The following is a 23,073-nucleotide window of genomic DNA, read 5'->3' as shown; positions in this document are numbered from 1 at the left end:
CTGGAAAGATGGTTTTCAGATCACACCACAAATAGCAGTCTTGCAAGTTTAGGAAGTTGGAGCCAATAAGTTTAGGAAATTAGAGCTTATCAAGAACAATGTTGAATAAATATTTCTGCCAGGGCACAAGTAATACAAGAAGTCAGGGTATACAGATCTGGAAGTCTACAGCCCTCTGTTACTTCAAGGAGCATTACGTAGGTGAAAAAGAGTCTTGGGAGACTGAAGCACATAGACGTAATAGGAAGCCATTTGGACAAAGCAAGGACAATGTGCCCTGTAAAAATTTTTACAAATTCATATGAGATGTGGGTATCACTGGCAGGCCAGCATTTATTGCTCATCCCCAATTGCCTCTTGACCCAAGTGGTTGTTGTGAGCCATTTCAAAATGCAGTGGAGTCAATGAAATTGCTGAGGCTGGAGTCAGATGTAGGCCAGACCAGGTAAGGACAGCAGATTTCTGTCCTGAAAGGACACGAGTGAACCAGTTGAGTTTTCACAACAATTGACACCGGTTGCCATTTGACCACCTTTCTTCTAAATCCAAAAGTTGTATTGAATTCAAATTTTACAATTGTCATGGTAGGAATTGAACTCATGTCCCCAAAGCATTATCTTGGGGTTTGGGATTTTCTACACCAGTTACATTCCTATGATGCCATTGTTGCATTGTGAAAACAGAGAGGCAATGAAAAGCAACTACAGCATTGCTTGGTCAACTAGCTAAAGCTGCACAAAAATAAATAATGTCATCAATGCTGGTTGTGGTTTTGGTTAATTTGGCTCTTGTGGTCGCAAACTCTTCATAGGAGCAACAAAACAAAAATGACCAATAGGAGATATTCAGATAACCAAAAGCTTAGTTACAAAACAGGCAGGGGTGTCAAGGGGAAGTTAAGTCACAGTGGAAGAACATTTGGGGGCTGGGGGCGGGGGAGAAAGTCACAATTTTGCCTTCTATTGCCTAGAATCTAAGTCTTGTGGAGTGGAACCAAATTAGGGATTCAAAAGGGAATTAGATGAGCACAGGTATCTAGAAATGTGTGAAAGAAAGATTGTAGATTATAGAGAGGGGTAAAAATATACAAGAATTTGATAGCAAGGAAGAAAATATTACGATGCTTAACCAGGAACTGAAATTAGGTTTATTGTCACATGTACTCAAAATGGTTAAGGGCATTAGCCACAGGGTTACAGGGATAAGTTTGGGGGGGGCGGGTAGAAATGGCTCTGGGTGGGATGCTCAGTCAGCGTGGACATGTTGAGCCAAATGGCCTGTTTCCATGTTGTGGGGACTCTATGATATGAGTAACTGAGAAGTTCATAATTGCCACATAACAGCAGGATCTTAGGTATGAAAAAGGTACCCAAGTACAGATTCTTAAGAAACAAAAGAAATTTTAAAAAGGGAGGGTTTGAGCTTTAGGGAGAGGCTAAATAGGCTGGGGCTATTTTCCCTAGAACATCAGAGGCTGAGGGGTGACCTTCTAGAAGTTTATAAAATCATGAGGGGCATAGATAGGGGTGAGTGGCCAAGGTCTTTTCCCCAGGGTAGCACAATCCAAAACTAGAGTGCATGGGTTTAAGGTGAGAGGAGAAAGATTTAAAAGGGACCTAAGGGCCAACATTTTCATGCAGAGGGTGGTAGTTGGATGGAATGAGCTGCCAAAGGAAGTGGTGGAGGCTGATACAAACACATTTCAAAAAGGCATCTGGATGGCTAGATGCATAGGAAGGGTTCAGGAGGGACATGGGCCAAATGGGACTAGATTTATTTAGGATATCTGGTCAGCATGGGTGAGTTGGACTGAAGGGTCTGTTTCCATGTTGTACAGCTCTAAGTAAAGAAACTAATGCTGGACTATTTTAGGTCATAGGACTAAAACTAGAAGGATATAAGAAAACGTTCAGATCAAAAAATCTTTCCGACCCTGTCCATGCTGGCACTAGCTTCAAGGGAGACCTTCACCACTACCTGCGCTGAACCAACCAACGTAAGAGTTGCCCCACTTTAGGTGCCATCTTTGCCACTGAACCCACACTCTCCCCATAACCAGAAGTCTCTGGCTCTGCTGCCAGACCAGGCTGCCATGCCACAAGACCAACTTCAGCTGCAGATATTGCCTTGCCAGCACCATCCTGAAGCATCTGCCGCTACTGGTGCCACCGTTTCCAATCGCCGGAGCAGCTCCAAATGCCAGGAGAACTACCTTGCTGCCACTGCCACAGGCCATGCAAGTCAGTAAGTAGAGAGACTGAATAGATTTTAGTGAAATTAAGAACATGGGCAGCAGAGTTTGGATGATCTCAAATTTACCACAGTTAACATTTGAATGGACAATCAGCAATTCATTCAGATAATCAAACAGAGGCATAAATGTGTTTCCACAGTACTGAAAAGTCAGGCAATGTTACAGGAATGGAAATTTTGACCTTAGTGATGAAAAAAACGTTGCCAGAACACAGAAGTTAAGTGTGATATTGAGGTTGCAAACTGCCTGATTCAGTCCTAGACAGTGACTAAGGAGAGGTAGGAATCAATAGATGGGCTCAGAGTTAATGGAGATGAAAAACAATGGCTTCAGTCTTACCAATATTTAACTGAATGACCTCTCTGCTCAGTGCTGGATATCAGATATTCAACATGATTGGATAGGTTCCTACATCCAGCTGTGGGTTTGGATGATGTTCTAAAGGCAGCATGTAGTTAAGAGACAGAAGAATGTCAAGGGTAGACTCTTGGGGAAAGACCAGAATGAACAGTTCAGAATAAGGAATAAATGCCATTCCAATGAGTATTCTAGCTACAATTAGTTAAATTGTAGACAAGAGCACCCCCACCCAAAATGATAATTGACAAGTATTGGAGGGAAATAGTGTGACTGTCAAAGGCTGCAAACAGGTTGAGAAGGACAAGGATGGACAATTTCCCTACATCAAACACATTGGATGTCATATGATTTTAATGAGAGTGACTTCAGGACTGTATTAGTACAGAAACCTGGTTGGAGGGATTCAAACATGATTTCCAGGAAAAGAGTAAATTCATATCTGAAATTATTTCCTTCAAGTAAATTAAAACTTCAGGATTGAGGTAAGTGTTTAATTGATACTGACTACATCTGACATTCAGTTGAAATGGAAAAACAACTGTTTAATCTCTCTCAAGTGGTCCTATAAAAAGTGATAGGATCCATGTGCAATAAAGAATGTAACTGGGCAGACATGGTATAGAACAGGGAAAAAGAAAAACAAAAACAATCAAACTTATTCCTGTCAATTCTACAAAACTGTTCTAAAATCTGGGGATTAATTCCAAAATTAGGAGTAGTGAAGGGAGCCTGATAGTCATGCTCTCAATCCCTCAGGTAATACCATCACATCCATGAGTCTGCTGTACAACTAGCAAGACAAATCCATGGTACACGCAGTCAGGGTGGAGTGCCTTGAGTCCTCAACATTACCTTTGGACACCATGAAGCTTTATGACAAGGAAAAAGATGGGCAAGAAAACACAGCAGGCTGTTACCATGTTCCACCCAACCCTTCAGCTGATGAATAATGACTCCACATTGAACACCACTTGGAGGATTCACTGATGGTGACAAGAGTCCTGAATGCTTTCTAACATCTATCACAAGGAGTGGCTCAGCAGCACCACTACTAGCTGAGATGTTCTGCTTCAGTCTGGCAGCTGTTTCAGATGACAAGGGAACCAAGTGGTAAAAGTATAACTGACAGTTCTCACCAACCCACTAGCCATGCTGTCAGCAAATGGGACAGCCCTTGTGGAGATGAAGTCCCATCTTCATATTGATAATACCTCCACCTGTGGCAACTGAAGTCTGTGCATTCATGAGGCACTGTGGGCCATCAGCAGAATTATACTCAATACACCCTGCATCCTCAGCCCTCAACATTTAATGGCATTATGATCACAGAATTCAACTGCGCAATCATTTTGCTCCCTTATTATGCACGACATGCAATATCTGAAATGTTCACATGATTCAAAGTATGTTCACACAACATATTACTAACATTACCAACAGGAAGTAACATGGATTAAAATACCATCACAAAACAATAGATAAATTTCCCCAAATCACATTTATTATTGAATCACTAATACAGAAGTGTATTTTTCACACTAAATAAAAACAAAATGCAATGTGCACATTGTCAAACTGTCCACTCAATTTTTTTTTCAAATGAATGGAACAAAAAACACTAAAAAGGACAGCTTTACTGTTTGGTCGTTTTAAAAATGCTACTAAAAATGGATTTTAAACATTTCTGTCAAGTCGGACATCAATTTCTCTGCCATAAAGTCGGATTCCATTCATCATCCTGCAGGCGCGCTCTGCAGAATCTGGACTTTCAAAACGAACCACACCACAGCCCTTAGACTTGCCATTTTCCATCTTGATATCTGCATAATGCACATATCCTGTATGTGAAATGGAAAGAACAGATTTTAAAACTCATCTAGATCCAGTGTTTAACACAGGTTAAATGTACAGAGTAGGAAATTCACAAACCTGGCTTTAAAAAACACTTAGACAGAACCTTGCCATGCACCTCATGCAAATTAATTTCTTAAGTGTAGCAAAAGGGCTGAGGCAAAGAGCTATTTTCTTTGGAATCGATGAACTTACCAAATTCACTGAATTTATCCTTCAGCATTTGCCAGGTGATGTCATAAGGGAGCTTAAAAAAAAACAAGGAAGTTAATTTTTAAGTGAACAGCTGAGCTCATGCAACAAACATTAAAGGGGTACCCCTTGCATTTCTTGGGCAACTTATTCTAAAGCTGTGTTCACTGCATTGAACGGTTATCACTTGTGCTCTTTCATATATAATCATGTGTATATTATAGGCTCTTCTTTAGTTCAGAGTAAATTGTAGCAAGCAGGTAAAGACGAGTAGTGTTTCCAAGTAAATTACTGAGAAATCCAAGAACAAAATGGTAATGATAATAGGATACCAGTGATTAATCCTGTATTGAAGGGGACAGAGACAGCATTAAGAATAGGATATTGGAAGAGAGGATTTCTTTGATAAATATTGTTACTGCTCAATGGGAAAATGTATCTAGCACAAAAGGAATGAAGTATACCAGAAGACGTCAATTCGGAGAATCACGAGGACTGTGGTCTGGTATCTTAAAATGTTAAGTTTAATCCTAATTGTACGGAGGACAAGCAGCAAACTCAAACAAAAAAAAATGCTGAACTGGAAGGTGGCCAAAATCAGCAAGTTAAGGAGGGATCAGGCTTAGGCAAAACTGCAGGTAGAAATGTAATCAAGCAATGGGCTGCCTTTAAAGAGATGGTCTCGGAGCAGTCAAGGTACATATTTCTAAGGGGGAAAACATGGCAAGCAACTGAAGAGTTGGAGGAAGTGAAAAAAGGCAATTTGTGAAAGACATCTGGTTAAACATGGCAGAAATCTTACGAGTAGTAGGTGTAACTGAAGTTCTAAAAATTAATAATTTGCATGTTTATAAAGGTGATTTTATTAAAGCAATGGAAAATGTGATGGTTACAAGATAAGTAGAAATGAAGAGAAGGTACAGAACGGTTGACAATACTTAAAATAGATGTCAGTCTGGACTGAGTACATTCAACATTACTACAAAATGTAGGGTGGAAATTGCCAGGATACGAGTCAATCTTTCAATCCTCCAATACAGGCTGATACCAAAAAATTGGTTACAAATCGTACCCTATGTTCAAAAATAGGAGCAAATAGAAAGTGGGAAATTACAGATCAGTTTGTCAGCAATAAGGAAGCTTTTAGAACCAATGAATAAAGATTGTCAACAATGAGAGTTATGAAGGAGATCAAGAATTTATAATTGGCAAAATGCATTTGACAAACTTGATTTTAGATTCTTGATAATGCAGAAGGTTATGCAATTATGTTGTGCCTACAAATTGCAAATGTCTGATCAAGTACTATTAACCTGGTTCACAAAACTGAAGTAGACAGGATAAAAAAGGGTCAGCAGCATCAGACACAACTAGCCAGGAGACAGAAACCAGTTGCAATGAATGGTAGTTTTCCAAACTGGAGAGATATACAGTGGAGTTCCCCAATGCTCACTACTACTTTCTGATATACAATCACCATTTGGACTTTTGAGTTACAGGCAGATATCAAAGCTTTGACAATGTAAAGGAGAAAGAAGTCATAATGAAGAAAGGGGTTGGTGGAATAGAATAACACAAGACAGATGAAATGCAATGAAAGTGTACCATGGTACACTGTAGAAGGACAAGAGAAGAGATAATACATGCTTAATACTGCAAGGAGATACAAGAATGCAGGTTTTCAATAAGGGAACTGGATTAAAAAATGCATGCATACAGGCAAAGAACAGAAGGATGTGTTTAATTGGCTTCCTCCTTGAAACAGCCACACAATTGCTGAACCAATCGGCCTCTTTGGTGCTATACTAATCTAAGATTCTATAATTGCAAACCCACTCGGGTTGCTGCTAGAATGGCAAATTCTTTAAATTCAGGTCACCACTGTATAAGATTGACTATTTATATAGCATGCCAATTAGTTACCAGATTTTTTAATTCACTCATAGGACATGGGGGTTGCTGGCTGGGCCAGCATTTATTGTCCATCCTTAGTTGTCCTTGAAGGTGTTAATAGCGTTCCACCACAAGGAGTAATCATCTCCAAGGAAGAAAGGAAAAGGTCACAAAAAAATTTTGGAATTTATTGAAACTATTCCTGCTGCTATTCATACTCAAATAAAACAGTGAGAGATTAAAGTAGTGTTACTGTCAGGACTTCAAACACTTAACAGGTTACATAATGTACCAGTAGAAAATGAGGCAGAGATCAAGCAGTTGCAGTTCAGTCAATTTGTTAAATTCCCGATTGGTCCGCTTATCTTACTTGCTCTAGTTTATGCATACTGTACTAAACCAGATGTGTAACTCAGTTTTCAGATCCAACAACATTTCACAGTGTCAATGCGCCTTTAGTATTTTTTAAAAAACTGATGTACCCATACTCACATTTCGAACAAATATTTGACAGATTCGTCTTGAATTAAGATTTCCAGTACCAGTTCCCATGGATCCTCCATAGTTACCACTGAAACGATTACGATCCATGTCTGCTGACTTGTCAAAACCACCTGCCATTCCAGACCCCATACGATCCATACCGCCACCCATTCTATCACCACTCTGGCCCATCCAGTCCATTCCAGGTCCCATACGGTCAACATTCGATGTCATCCCAGAACCCATGTTGGATGCAATTCTGTCCATTCCCAGGCCAGTTCGATCCATAGCACCACCCATACGATCCATTCCAGGTCCCATGCGATCCATGTTATCCATACCAATGCCTCCACCCATTTTATTCATTGCTCCCATTCCAACACCTATGGAGGGAAAAGCATTTTAATAAGGCAAAAATAACGTTCAACTACTCCAATTGCATCAGTACAGATGCAGAACCAGCTGTACCCCTGAAGTGAATTTTTATGCATTGCATCTAAAGGTCCCTACTTATCCACAATGATCACCATGATCGGTTTAAAAAAGGCAAAGTAAATAGTTTGATTCAAGATTCAAATTCTTTCCTGTGGCTTTACTTAATTTAGCAATATCCCCCAATGTCGGTGGAAGATAGTAATACCACTACATGTGTAACCCAGAAGCTGAGGCTCTGAAGTCAAGGGTTCAAATGCCATACGGCAACAGGAGGAATGTTGTTTCAAGTAACAAATCTGGAATTGAAAGCTAGTCTCAGTGATGGTGCCATTAAAAGTACCATCTACTGTCAAAAAAACCCCAACTGATTCCGTAATGGCCTTTAGAATCATCTGGTCTGGCCTACATGTTATTCCAGACCCATGGTAACGTGGTTAACACCTAACTGCAAGCCAATTAGTTCAAGGGCAATTGGGGATGGGCAACAAATGCTGGCTTCGTCAACAATGCCCACATCCCATGTAAAATTAAAAAAAAACCACCAGTTGACTTTGCATTCTTTAGTGATGGTGTACATGCACCTTTACAGCAAAGATGCATTATTTAATGCCATTTTAATTTTTAAAGTGCATTCTGGAATATTGGTATTTGCAACGCATTTATTTGCTACATTTGTAAAAGATCCTTTTAATGAGAACAGCAAACTATCCAGCAGTATTATGAATTTGGAGTTTAACATGTTGACTCTGTAGCATGTTAACAATCAAAAGTAGTGTTGAGATGTTCTTACCCATCCCTGATCCCATGCCTGGTGTACCAGCAGCCATGCCACCACTCATCCCACCAGCTAAAATGGGGAATTAAAAAATACATGCAAATTAAGCTTTTAAAGAGATTTTCTTTAAATTTATTTGTTCACAGGACGTGGACATCACTGGCTTGGCCAGCATTTATTGCCCATCTCTAATTGCCCTTGAGTGTAATGCAATTCTGAAAGCTATAATTTAGAAATTCAATTACAGGTTTTATAACAAAGTTTACAAAGGGTTGAAGACACCACTAACTTCATGCAATTTCAACTTTTAATTCAATTTCTAATGGTCAGTTAAGTTTAAACAGCTAAACCACTAGGACCAGGAAATTTGATGCCCCAATTCCTGGTCTGCACTGTTTTGAAACCTTTGGTCAACCAGGGCTACATTCTAAACTATCCTTGACAACGAATTAGGAAGAGAAAAGGCACCAAAGTTCCCATTTTTGAATGCTATCCAGAACTCAAGCTCTAAGTACAGGTGGATTTCAGGTTAGGGTATAGTTAGCCATGGTGTACGCAGTGGCAAAACAGTACGGGAGAGGATAAATTTAAGGAACAAGAAAATAGTTAATAATTCAAACAATTTGGAAACTAGACCATAGCGTCAATTTACAAGATACCTGAACAATGTAAGGTACCAAAGAAGTTATATCTCAACTAAAAATTAAACCATATTCTCTTCTAAAGAAGTTGAATCAGACATATAAACAATCAGATTTTCAGAAAACACTGACCTTTTAAATTATTCTGAATTAAAACCACCTAACCCTATTATCACACTGAAGTCAGCAAATACCAGAAAAAATTGTTTAATTTATTAAATGACAGGATCAAACAGGTTTGGATGCAGGTCTTTATAGGAAAACTGGCAACAGAAAGTAGCAAGAGGTACATGGATTTAACAATGCACTTTGCAGCTGAAAGCATGGAATTGCTATTAAATCTGGAAATCATGTCAATTTCCATTAATATCAATAGGTTAAGATAGATGCAATTTAACAGGAAGATTTAAATTGGTAATAATTACATACACAAGCAATTTAAGGACGTCAGACTTTCTGGCATATTTGCGTATAATGGAAGCGACATGTCAATGCACACGGCCCTGTTCTTTAGAACTGAAAAAAAAAGTCAGCGACCGCTGCTCTAGTTCATTCCTCAGGGAAATGCTTTAACCAACCAACCTGCCGGATTCAAATTTAAACAAAGTCTGGCAGTTAATTATCTAAATGGTGCATTCACGACGGGAACGACACTAGAGTATTTGCCGACTACAGCACACTCAATTACATAGCGTAAAACTGTTATTCCCTCAAATTGGCATTGTGAAATGTCCTAATGAGGACAAGACAACAAGCTTCTACAAAACATATTTTTCAGCAATATTCAAGTTCTATACTAGCAAATAACTATTAGGAATGATTTTGTTGCAGTAGTAAAATTTAATTGCCAAAGACAAATGTGGAAGTTAAAATTTTTTTTTTGTCTTGCAACCATCAGGACTGAAATACAAGAAAACCAACTTAGAACTCAAACAACAATTTACAACATCAAAAAAGTGGGTGCTGATTGGACTACAGTTAGGCAACTCTAACAGTCAACTGACTGAATTCAAACAAGTTTTCTCCGGTCAGGGCACTGCCTTGAAAATGCAGCAAAGGGTTGGTTGTTTCCATTGTACCTCTTGCTAAGGGAAGTGTTTAGCGTGGACATATTCTTTTCAACTACAAAGATCAGGGTCTTCTGCATAAACGTGATTCATGTATGCTAGAAGCTAATTACACTGACTCCAAATGATAATCTTAAGTTGGTTTCCAGTGCAATTCTTAGCAGTCAGGATTTAGTAAATGCTGTCCATAGCAAAATCTAACGCTGTACACTGTTTAAAGAGTTTACAAGCAAGCGGATTGCAACAGGTTGACTCTGCTCAGTGTCAAAGGGGTATACTGCTTGATAAGGCCCATCAGGTTGTTGGGACATCTAGCCCGCACACACGGCATTTACACTGGGTGTGAAACTCATACGTTACTCATTTTTGTGGCAGGCAGAATATCTTTTTGGCTTGAGAGTAGCATCCTCAGTGGAGAAAACCACTTGTATGTTACCTGCAAAGTAGCAATGTGGCACTTTCTTTGTAATGATTTGAAGTCACGTACCATGAATGTCTCATCCTGGCACTGGAGGAATGGGTGGCTTTGGCTCTGGTCGAGACTTCAGTAGAAAAGGCACTGGAATGTCGTGTAGTTACAGGGATGCCTCTGGTGGAGGAATGCGAAATTCGAGTAGGGAAAATTCAAGTAGCTACACTGCAGTAAACACAAGTGGTATTCTCCACTAAGAGGGTGCTACTGTCAAACCAAAGAAACAGTCTGCCTACCACATATGAGTAACGTGATACAAGCTTCAGTGCTGGTGTGATGCCAAGTACATAGGCTGCAAGACCCAATGACTGACAGACCATATCAAACATGTCCCTCTGACAGTCTACTGACCTTGCTCAACAAGCCCAAGCTGGTAAAACTCAGAAGAGCACAACATCAGACAAGTCTAACGTTGGACAATATTTTATAATTAATCCTGACAACACTAATATTTATACAAGAATCCAATTTATCATCAGCTGCAATCGCAGTGTGATTCATTTGTCCATGCTAGAACCTATGCAATTCCAACACAGCACCCTCCTCTTTGTAGGAAAAGAATACGTCCACACACTGCACCTCTTGTACTCAGGAATGCTAAGCAAACAGCCAATTCCTTCAGCAACTTCATGGCAACATCCTGGCCAATTTGATTTGACTTGCCCAATTTGAATTTGTAGATATCCTGTTATCAGCAGTTCCTGCTGCATCTCCCTCCCAAGAATCCAAACAATAATCTAACTCTCTTCATGCCATATAAATTACTGCTTCACTTTCTGCATTTCAGTCCTGATAAAGAAAAGCTTCAACTCCATATCTCTTTTCTTTAGTAGTATGTATTAACTTAGTACACTAAGAATAATAAGAAAGGCAAAGGGCTCAGAAGCACAGGCCTATTAAACAGGCTACAAATTAATCTGGTCATAATATTGGCCTAAATTGTCACCACTAGCTAAATACTGCAAGCCCAATGGTAGTACAAATCTAAAAATGCAACTAATGTTAACTTGGTTTGTTAAAACTGTAAAATCAACCAACGTTGCTACTTGAACTTACCCATTCCTCCACCAAAGGAATCCCCATAGCCACGGGACATTCCCATATCATTTCTACCAAAGTCTCGGTCAAAGCCACTGCCACCCATTCCTCCTCCACTGCCAGGACCATACATTCCACCTTGGTACATGTCTGCAAGTCATATAAAGTATGCTAATGAAGTGAATAATTACACATTGCCAAAGTGTTCACAGATAAATGTCATTGCACGGTATCTACAAACAGTATAAATGTTAATGCACTTAGCAATTAAAGCTGAGGCAAGCCGAACCAAGTATACCAGTGCCATGAGCAGTAACATTTCGTCCATTGTGTTACCTGCTTGTAACAAAGGTATTATCACCATCTGTACCCATTTCACGTTCAAATGTCACTATCACAAAAAATACCCTACCTCTAAACCTCAGCAGTTCCACTGTAAGAACTTCTTTTACATATACATGGGAAAACGTCACAAAGCAAACTGCTCATTCAGACTGCCATGCAGACATAATGGGCCAAAGGGCCCCATTCTGCACTGTAACGGTTTAGTGGTCAAACTGAGCCACAATGTTTATTGCGATATCAAAATCTTTCATATACATACCCAAGTGTCACCAGTGTCCTTTGAACATCAAAACCCTCTGGTACACAGTAATCAAGCCAAATGCTCCAGATTCAATTGTTTATTCATGTAATTCCCTAACTGTCCAATTTTACATTAAACTAATACTTTGAAGCTTCTCCAATGGCACAAGCTGGTTTCAGTAAGCCATACAAGGCAGAAATGGGCAGAGGAGCATCACATTATATAATCTCATCCAAGGTGGCAGCAGTTGCCTAGATGTGACACTGTTCTGGGCATCATCCACGATTCACACTCCTGGTCAGTGTCCTGCAGCCACTGTATTTTAGCAAGAGTTCAGCTCAAATATAATGTGGACTTGCCATCCATGCCATATAGGTAACTGCTGTCAGTACTCAATGCCTTGGATTCATATTAATAAAGCCATTTCTTTCAAATGGTTTCTAACATACCTGCTAATGTACATTATCTTGCAGTGTTGAAAAAAGTGGACATCTGCTTTTCAACTCCAATAGGCAACAATTTGATACCTCTCCATTTGACTTTGGGTAAGACAGTTGTTGACATGAAGTCATTTTCCAAAACACTCTTCACCCATTTATCTTAAATTTGCACAAGGAATTGAATAATTTCACATTGTAAGGGCATCTACTCCATGATCCACACCTGGAAGTCACATTTTCCTAAGTTAACATGCAACTTGTCCAAGGTTAGAATGTTGATAAGTTTGTATGCAAAACCCTCAGACAAAGCAGAGGGATAAACCACAAAATTCCCAGCACCACCTGCATGTGGGCAAGGACCTAACCTGATAAAGTTATCTATAAAATTTATATTCATAGGTATGTTTCTTGACAATGAGAACTTACCTCCCATGCCACCACCCATTCCTCCTCCACCAACGGGTCCTCTGTAATCATCCATTCCTCCTGATCCTAGGCAAAGAAGTTACATGAATGTGTAATGCAGGATTATTCAAAAGTAGTTATGTTTTGGTTAAAGTCTACATTACAGGCATAATCCAACTTTCCCCTCCCTTTACCACTCCCAAGGAGAAGCCATTAATTCAGAGCTGTGTCAAGTAGCTCTTCACTAATTGACCTAGGCAATCTTGTAATCTCCTTTTTATAAGAAGCTTATCAAGGCTAGGAGCAAGGGCTTGACTCCAGAATGAAAATCCAATGCTGGAAACTGCAATTAAATCTGAAAAAATGAATCAAAAACACTTAATTATTCAGTGCTTCTAACAAGCACCTTTTGGAAATCAGTCATTTGCAGTATTTACTCAGCAGTAACTCAAAAGATTTCAAAATCCAGAGGGAATTTTGTGCAAAAACCTTTCCTCCTTAATAAGTCAAGACGGGCTAGGACTATGCTGCCAGGGATTTTCTGTACTGCAATGAGATTATAGCAGGTAAGGACAAATTAATAACGCTTGCCATTGGTATTTAGAAAGAGGCAGATCTCATCATCCTGTTGGTCAAGTTGAGTGAAGCAAATTTATCTGTTTAGCTTTAAAGAGACAAGGAATGACAAACCAGAAAAGACTTACCTCCCATTCTGCCCATGTTCATTCCTGGGCCAAATCTCCCCATGTTATCCATCCTGTCCATCCCACCGCCACCGCCGCCGCCACCACCATATGGACCATCCATGCCTGAAAGTTGGCGTCAAACTTTAAGTACAAGAGTTCAAGGCTCCTAACACACAAACTTAGCAAATGTCAGACTGGCTATGGCACTGCTCAGTCAAGTACAGGTAATAATAGATTTACAGCAGCATCCTGTGGCCTGAAATTGACTATTCATTATAGGCTAAGTTTATGTAAGGATGCCACCTGAAACGGACAATAGACTGCAACAAAATTTAGTGTTGAAACTAAGATGCCATCAAACAGAAAAGTGGAGTCTGTTCCTGGAAGGGCTTCATGAATTTATTTATAAATGTCTATACTGCACAGAAATTGTACCACATTACAATTCTAGAAAAGTGATAATTCTGCACAATATTGCTAATTCCCTTACAATTTCTATTTAGCATTTGCTGGACTTCAAACTAATCCACAAAGGAGAAAAATCACCCAACAATTCTGCAATAATCGATATCAAATCCCTCCAAGACAGGATTTATTTCACAAAAATACCTCATTTAACTGTTAAAACACAAACACGTTAATCAGGAGGCGCAGGCCATTCAGCCCTTCAAGCTTGGTCTGCCATTTAATAAGATCATGGCTGATCAGATGCAACTCCAAAGCTAACTTCCAGCCTCTTTCTGGAAAACTTGCAAATCTTTCCTTGAAAACATGCAAGGATTCTGCTTCAAACACCTTTTCAGGTGACACTCCAAACACTTACGACACTCAGGAAAAATTTCATCTAATCTGTTTTAAATGGATGACTCCTGAGTTTTAAACTGTTACCCCTTGTTCAAGATTCTCACAAGAGGGAAGATCCTCTCCACATCTTCCCTATCATGACTCCTTCAGGATTTTATATACATTTCAAACAAACCACCCCATCTCTTTTCAACTCCAGTGAACTTGTCCAATCTAACCACACTAACAGAAGCTGCCCATTGGATGCATTAGTCTAGTAAACCAGCTCTGAACTGTCTCCAATGTTTGCATCTTTCCTCAAATAAAGTAATTAATACTGTATCCCAGACAGTCACCAGGGCCCTAAATAACCGAAACACGGCCTCCCTACTTTTGTATTTAATTTCCCTTGAAATAACATTTTATTAGCTTTTCTGATTATTTGCTGCATCTGCATACTGTTACATATCATGCACAATGAGGTCGAGAGAGATCTGGGCATCCAAGAGCTCTACAACCTCACCACTTAAAATTATTCTTCCTGACAAAACACAATTTCACATTATACTCCATTTGCTACGTCTTTGCCATTCACTTACCCTAGCCATGTATTTTGGTAACAGCTCTCTTCAGGACTGACTGTCCTACCTATTTTTATGTTACCAGCAAATTGGCAACCATTCCTTAAATCACTGCTTTCTCATTCATTTAGATAAACTGTACCAGTTGGGGTCCCAGCAGAGATTCCTTTGGCACACTGTTACATCTTGCCAAAACGTTACATCTTGTCAAACCACCTGAAGACAACCCACTTACACCTACACCATACCATGAACCAGGATGCTATCCATACTACTTGAACTTTTATTTTACACTATGTTTAATGTAGAACCATTTCAAAATATTTTCTATAAATCCAAGTACAGTACCTCTATTCACAGCAGAGTCTTACCTCCATAAATAACTCCAGTAGATTGGTCAAAACTTTCTTTCACAAAACTAGGTTAATTGATTACCCAGAGCTTACCCAAGTATTCTATAATATCTTTAATAACGTCTGCATGCTTAATAATAGTGACTGCACGGGTTTCCTCCAGGTGCTCCGGTTTCCTCCCACAGTCCAAAGATGTTCAGGTTAGGCGGATGGCATGTTAAATTGCCCATAGTGTTCAGGGATGTGTAGATTAGGTGGGTTATAGATGGATGGGTCTGGGTGGAATGCTCTGTGGTTCGGTGTGGACTTGTTGGGCCAAATGGCCTGTTTCCACACTGTAGGGATTCTGTGATTCTAATAGTTTCAAACATTTTCCCTATGACAGCTAATTGGTTTGTAGTTTCCTGTTTTTGTCTTCCTTTGTGAATGAAACCAGTACATTCACTATCTTCTAATTTGGACCATTCCCAAATCAAGGGAATTTTGGAATAATCTCACTAGTCGCTTCTTTTAAACCCTAAAATGAAGTCCATAAAGACCCAGACACTAGTCAGCCTGCAGCTCAAACAATTTACTCAGTGCTTTTTTCTCCAGTGTTCACAATTGTCATTTTCATGAATTCCTTCCACTTCTCCATTTCCTGAAATAATACTGCCTCACAGATGACACTTGTATCTTTTTTGCAAAGACAGTAATAAAATACCTGTTAAATTAAATATGCCATTATTTTCCATTATTAATGCTCAAGTCAGACTTTCTACAGTAGCAACAATCACGACATTTCCTAGAGAAATTTTCACTTTATATTTGTCCAGTTCTCTCATACTAATGGTTCCATCCTTAATATTTTGGTCATTATTTGCAGTTTTGTATATGTCCCGTCTTCTGATCTGCCACCCAGCTTTGCACAATCGTACGCCTTTTAAGTTTGATCCTATCCTTAAACTTTCTAGTTCGCAATAAATGGTGGGTTTGCACCTTGGAATATTTTTTACTGGAATATTCTGAAATATCCCCTTTAACATCTACCACTGCATCTCTACCAGCCTATCCTTCAAGCTAATTTGCTGATTCACTTTAGCCAGCTCTGCTTTTGTGCCCTTACAATGCACTAATTTAATCCTAGTATAGTCTACTTTCTGGTCAGATCCAGAACATGCTAAGAAACTAACCCAAAAACATTCCATGAGCTTCTCACTTAAGATACCTTTATCCATGTGATCTTTATTGCTGATATGTGGATTAAAATCTCCCATAATTATCACTGCACCTTTCAGACAAGCTCTCATTATTTCTTCCTCTCCCGCCCCACCTTACTGCATAGTTACATTGAGGCTTGTACACCACTCCCAGAAATGACATCTTGTCTTTATTTTCAATTTCTAGCCAATTTCCACATCTTGGCTTTCTGAACTATAGGTCATTCCTTTCTACTGTACTAATACCATCATTAACCAAGAGGCTCCCCTCTACTTTTTCCTGTTTTCCTGTTCTGCACCCTTGAAGATTCAGATCTCAATCCACACCATCCTGTTGTCTTTCTGTAATGGCTACCAGATCACACTCATTTTGCTTCAGGGGCTATAGGCATTCAGATAACAGCCTTTGATTCTTACGATTCATACTCTACTCCTCCCCACCAGTTCATCATTTTAACTCTTCAGCCTGGTCTCTACTGTTTGATTTCACCACCTCTCTCCAAATTGCACCCACTATTAGAGTTAAAATTCCCTGTATTTCCCGAGGCGGGGAGCTGGTAACATCACCATCCCCTCAGTTCAGATGGAGAACATGCCACTTGTACAGATGCAACCTTTCTCCAGGATTTGAGCAATTGTCGCACTAACCCAAACTTACTTCTCTCATTCGTCTTTGACCACGCGTTTATTTAGTTTGATTTGTCCTATGCCAATTTGCATATGGCTGGAGTAGTAATGTAGGGATGATCTCTGGAGGTTCTATTTCTTAATTTGACACGTAGTTCATCATGTTATGCAGAACTTCCTACTTTGAAAGGTCTGTCATCTGACCTACATTGACAACAATTGGACCCTCCCCCTCCCATCACCATGTTCCTCTCTACAGCAGATGCTGGAACCCTGGCACCAGGCAGAGAAGACAACCATCCAGATTCACTCCTGCTGTGGACAATACTACCAAACCCCTTGCTATACTGCTCCCAATCACCACTACATTCTCTCTTTTTCTCCTTTATCACCATGATTTATATCTTGCCCTCTGCAGCTCTCTCATCCAGGCAACCTCAAAGCACCTCAAGGAATCTGTTACTGAGTTAACAGGTTGGTCCATTAAATTTGACTCCTTTATTATGTACAAGGAACATTCACTGAAATTAAAAATACAACACTTTGCAATACAGGCTGCTACTGTAAATAAATGCAGGGCTGGAAGAAACAAGCTTACAAAAAATGTTACCCAATGATTGATGCCCCAGACTCCTGCAAAGGACTTCAAAAGTCATAAAATTTTATGTTTTGAAAATACATCCAAGTACCTGAATCAGATTACAAAATAGATTTTCTTTCACTGTATCAGGCCAATGATGCCACGAGGGAAACGAACATTAAATCAAGTCACCCTGGAGGAGGGCTAGTTCTGCATATGTTTAGGCATACAAATACCTCTCAGCAGCAATTTCAGCCATCTAGAGTACACGTTTCTGGCTAGAAAAAAATACTGCCATCGCCAGTTTCTGCTTGCTTAAAATGAAGTATGAATTTACTACATTCAAATACCCACAAGACTTCCATGGTTCTTTCCCCAATTCATTCGTGGGACGTGGGCATCGCTGGCTGGCCGGCCAGCCAGCACTTTTTGCTCGTCCCTAGTTACCCTTGAGAAGGTGGTGATGAGCTGCCTTGTTGAACTCCTGCAATCCACCTGTGGGTTAACTCACAATGTCCTTAAGCAGGAAATTCCAAGATTTTTACCTAGCAACAAAGAAACAGTAACATATTTCCGAGTCAGGATGGTGACTGGCTTGGAGGGAAACTTGCAGGTGGTGGATGTCCCATGTATCTGCTCCCCTTGTTCTGCTAGATGGAAGTGGTCATGGTTTTTTGTTGGACCTACACCCAATCAGGAAGCGGGGAGTATTTTATCACACACCTAGCTTTGTCTTGCAGATGATGGCCAGGCTTTGGAGAGTCAGATGGAGAGTTACTCTCCAGTATTCCTGGCCTCTGACTTGCTCTTGTAGCCACTGTATTCATAGGGTGAATCTAGTTGCATTTTTGGTCAATGGTAACCCCAGGCATGACAACAGTCAGGGATTCAGTCATGGTAATGCAGAGGAGCAGTGGTTACATTGTCACTTACTGGTGGTCATTGCCTAGCATGTGTGAGACATGAATGAGACTTGCCACTTGTCAGCCCATGCCTGGATACTGTCCAGATCTTGTTGCATTTGGACATGGACTGTTTCAGTGTCTGAGAAGCTGCAAATGATGCTAATCACTGTGCCATCATCTGCAAACATCCCTGCTCTAACCTTATGGCAGTGGGAAGGTTGACTATGAAGCAGCTGAAATGATTGGGCCTAGGACACTATCCTGAGGAACTGCCATAGATCTCCCGGAGCTCAGATGACTGATCTTCAACAACGACAACCACTTATGTGCCATGTGTGACTCCAACCAGTGGAGAGTTTACACCGTTACCTTTTGATTCCAGTTTCACTAGTGCTTCCTTGATGCCACACTCAGTCGAATACAAGCTTGATATCAAGCATCACGAGGGACATAACTGCATGTACTTCAAACCATGTCAAGGGTTGCCAGATGAGAAAGCATTTTAATCTTGTCACAATTAAAAGTTTGTAAAACAAGTCCAGCATATGGCAAGTTAACTAATGCTTGTATTAATTAGGTCAAGTAAAAAGCTCCAAATTGCACTCTGTAAGACTTACCGCCACCTCCCATCCGATTCATGCCACCAAATCCCATTCCATCCATTCCCATTCCTGTTGGGAAGGAATAGATTTGAATGATCACATTGAAGAACAAATACTTTTCAATACACATGTTTTCATGTTAGATACACATGGGTTAACTAAAACTGAAATATACCAGAAGTATTTAGTTTGATCTTGACCACTTACAGAACATGCAATGCAGACAGAACCAAATAAAGCCTAATAAAATTCAGTTCAGTGAGCAAAGCCATTGGATTAGTACTATTAAAGCTTTAGGACACAACGTTTTGTGTATTAAGAAACAGACTAAAGGAGCAGTATACAAGTCAGAAGGCTGATAGTAAACAGCCTGGGTTATTCCCTTATTTAGGAATTAATAGCTCACAGGGATTGGAGAGATGATACCTGAAAACTAAAACGCAGCCCATTTTTGAAACGAAGTTTTCTAGCTTACACATTTAGGACTATATTACAGCAGCACCAATTCAAAAGTACATGCTGTCCAGTGACATTTTTGCCACTAATAATCACTGATGTGTAAGCACAGCAGCACGACTTTCTCCAATTCCTAGGCCGGTCTTCTGCGTAACTGGTTCACCTTTCTGTATCCTTTGTTACAGTGATTACATAACTACTTAAATGTTTTGTACATATTTTCCCCCATTTTGAGGTCATAGGCATGCAAGCAGTAATCCCCTATTATCTGTTCATGAGATGCATCTGACAAGCTCACATTGTCCATACAGTGTATTCCTGTGGAGGCATTGGTGGCTTTTCTTTCTTCAAGCACAGCAGTATTCATGTTAACACTACTTCTGCATAGCTTTTAATACGTAATGTCAAAGGTTACAAGAAGCACATCCAAGTCATGACAGTACAGAACCTTAAGATGGAAACTACAAGGTCATCATAGTCTCACAAGAGACTTCCTCTTCAGGTTGAGGGTTGGAAGATCTTGACACACTGCTACTATACTTTGGCTACAGAATATGTGCTGGCTAAGTGCACTTGCAATGCAATGGATGGATGGATAAGCAATCTGCTTTGACCTATATGACGTTTGCTCTAAATGATGTTGGTGATTCCAGAGCTCTCAGACTCTGCCCAAATAATACATAGTTAGTACATACAGCTGGCCAATTTAAGCATCCAAGTTCTTGATAGAGTTACCATTGACATTGGAGGATATAGTGGTACTTTGTCACTTATAGAAAATTGTTTGAAATAACAGTCAGCCACAAAACATGGAAACAGGCGTTCAGTCCAACTCATCCACACCAAACATTCCAATCTGATCATGTCTATAGAAAATGTTCTGATGTTTGCAAACCTAAGGCTTCATATTGTTTAAAAACATGAATTGACAACCTGTTTCACTTATCAGACGAGTACAAAGCAAACCTGACAGGATCAATAAATGATCAATCCCACATATGACACACGGAGGGATGGTTATCGATGATGCTACTGAAAATTGTTGGGCTTCCAACAATGCGGCAGTCATTATTCTACAAAATGTCCTGGTATCTATGCATAACAATAATGCTAACTCCACAATTCATGGAGCTGTTAATTGTATTTACGAATACTACTACATTAGTTTGTACAGAAAATAAGTTTGATTTCATGGCAGATATTGAAAGGAGTCAATACAATGCAGCTTCATCTCCAAAAAGTATTGGAGAAAGCTTTCACATACGTTAGTGGGATGAGCAGACAGATTTTAAGATAACAGGGAACTGCTACATACTCTAGGAGCACTCCTAAGTGGTTATTAACAGTAGTGGAGCTTCATAAGGACCAGTTATTATTGGAGTCTCAATATGCTCACTGTCGGGACTGCTGCTTCCACCATATCTGTCAACAATACTGAAGAGCTGACCTTAAATTTGTATACTGTTGCAAAGTCGGGTACAGTACTTGTGGATTAGGAAGCAGGAAGTTAATATTTTGCGTACACCAAATTCTAAGGGAGAAAAGTAGTGCATGGTCCGTTTAAAAGATCATAGAATCTCTACAGTGTGGAAACAAGCCATTTGGCCCAACAAGTCCACATGCTTTTTCTATGCTTAAGATTCAAAAAGGAGGGGGGCAGCAGCTTGTGTTTGCAGGTGAACAAGAGAGTACCCGAACTGAAACATTTGTATCAAGAGGCCACAGTTAGACTAAGCAGCAGCTTTGGTGACCAAATCAACAAGTTTCAAATTTAGTCAATTTCAATCAGGCACTTGGACACTAAAAGCCAATTAAATTTAAATTGGATGGTTTTGACAACACAGGACCAATCTTATTCATCAAGGGTACAAAACGGGGCAGTCAGGCAAAGAGAGCAAACTACCATCTGCCAGAGTTAATAGCTCACAGCTCAAGAGAGAATCGTCGGCTCTCTGTGTCTAAGTTTTAGACAAAGTACCATCTAAATCAAAAAGGTATCTATGGCACAAGTAGTTAGTATCCCTGACAGAAGAAGTGACTAAGAAGGCGTTCCTGACAGAACATTCAAAAGGTAAAGAACACTCCAGAAGACATGTAACTTGACTGTAATTTTGACAGACTAAATTCTAATTTTCATTTTTATTTCATATAAGTGGGGCTTGTATTTATTGGAAGAGCATACCATTAGAATCTTACTTTATTTGGAAACAGCTAGTAGTTAGAAAGGGTTTATCCAGTTTGTTAATAGTTTAACTTATTTGTTCACTGTTAGAACAGAACAGAGAAGTACAGCATGGGAACAGGCCCTTCACCCCTCCAAACCTGTGCCAATGATCAAGCCCTAACTAATAATTAATCAAACAATCTGCCCTTATGCAGTCTGTATCCCTCTCTTCCCTCCCTATTCATGTAACCATCTAGGTGCCTCTTTTTAAACTCCATAGCTTCCACCATCTCTTCTGGCAGTGCGCTCCAGGCTCCTACCACGCTCTGCGTGAAAAACTTCCCCCTGCATATCTCCCTGAAGTTTTCTCCCTCTCACTTTGAACCTTGTACCCCCTTGTAATTCAAACTTCAACCCTGACTATCACCCGATCTATGCCTCAATTTTTTTAAAGACGTCTCTCAGGTTTCCCAGCCACTGTCTTTCCAGTGAAAACAAAGCTAGTCTTTTTAATCTTTCCTCAGCCAATGCCCTGGAGACTGGCAAAATCCTGGTGAACCTTCTCAGTACTATCTCTAAAGCTGCCACATCCTTCTGGTAGTGTCATTCAACTAGAAGCTCTGATCCAGAAGTAAGAGATCTAGACCACGTTTTCTCTGCAGCCAGCACAAAATACTAACATTACAGCAGTTAGATAAGTGAATTGCAACTTGATTTTAAAGTGAGTGTCAGAGATTGCTTTTAGTTAACCATTAGATGATGTTCAAAAGGCAGGTTACATCACTTCTCTCACTCCTTTTTAACAAATTATAGGGCAAGGTACTCCTCTTTGGGTGTTTCTATTTTAGTCCTCGGAGGCAGGGTCAATCTCTGCTTTATAACAATACGTGTGGTTGGAAGAACTTCAAAGCAGCAAAATAAATTTAGATAAGTATAAATGCAGTTGGCAAATGGAATCATACTTGGTATATGTCTTTTTACCCAAATAATGTTGCATTATACTTGAAAACTGCCTTCACCCAATTACAAGTATACATTGTGCATAGCTACATACTCAAATCTATTGAGGAATCAAGTATTTAGCAAGAGCTAATTGCAAGAGCAAAAACATACTGCCAGGACAACTGTCAATGAAGATCAGTTTAGCTCAGTTGGCTGGACTGTTGGTTTGCGAAGCAGTGTGACGCGTGGGTTCAATCCCCATCACCAGCTGATGTTACCATGAAGGAACCATCCCTTCTCGAC

The 23,073-nt window shown here is 39.8% G+C and overlaps 1 protein-coding gene across 5 annotated transcripts in view; it reads right to left on the bottom strand.

The window, feature by feature from the left end:
- Positions 1 to 4,093: 4,093 nt before the first annotated feature.
- LOC109921754 (heterogeneous nuclear ribonucleoprotein M-like) overlaps positions 4,094 to 23,073 on the bottom strand; it is a 37,651-nt gene continuing 18,671 nt past the window's right edge. For 2 of the 5 annotated variants that reach the window (XM_048613961.1, XM_048613966.1), the window contains 8 exons: positions 19,224 to 19,277; positions 13,597 to 13,701; positions 12,914 to 12,979; positions 11,480 to 11,611; positions 8,259 to 8,315; positions 7,043 to 7,416; positions 4,661 to 4,712; positions 4,094 to 4,452 (listed from right to left, as the gene is read on the bottom strand). In XM_048613961.1, coding sequence (XP_048469918.1) covers positions 4,289 to 4,452; positions 4,661 to 4,712; positions 7,043 to 7,416; positions 8,259 to 8,315; positions 11,480 to 11,611; positions 12,914 to 12,979; positions 13,597 to 13,701; positions 19,224 to 19,277 — 1,004 coding nt within the window. In that variant the 3' untranslated portion in view covers positions 4,094 to 4,288. The remainder of the gene's footprint in view (positions 4,453 to 4,660; positions 4,713 to 7,042; positions 7,417 to 8,258; positions 8,316 to 11,479; positions 11,612 to 12,913; positions 12,980 to 13,596; positions 13,702 to 19,223; positions 19,278 to 23,073) is intronic. The other 3 variants (XM_048613962.1, XM_048613964.1, XM_048613965.1) reach the window with 3 other exon arrangements.

This window comes from Rhincodon typus, chromosome 29 (assembly GCF_021869965.1).
Source record: "Rhincodon typus isolate 14 chromosome 29, sRhiTyp1.1, whole genome shotgun sequence".
In the NCBI taxonomy this organism is placed as follows: domain Eukaryota; kingdom Metazoa; phylum Chordata; class Chondrichthyes; order Orectolobiformes; family Rhincodontidae; genus Rhincodon; species Rhincodon typus.
Note: the sequence above shows the minus strand (reverse complement) of the source record. Positions and strands in the feature narration are given on the sequence as shown.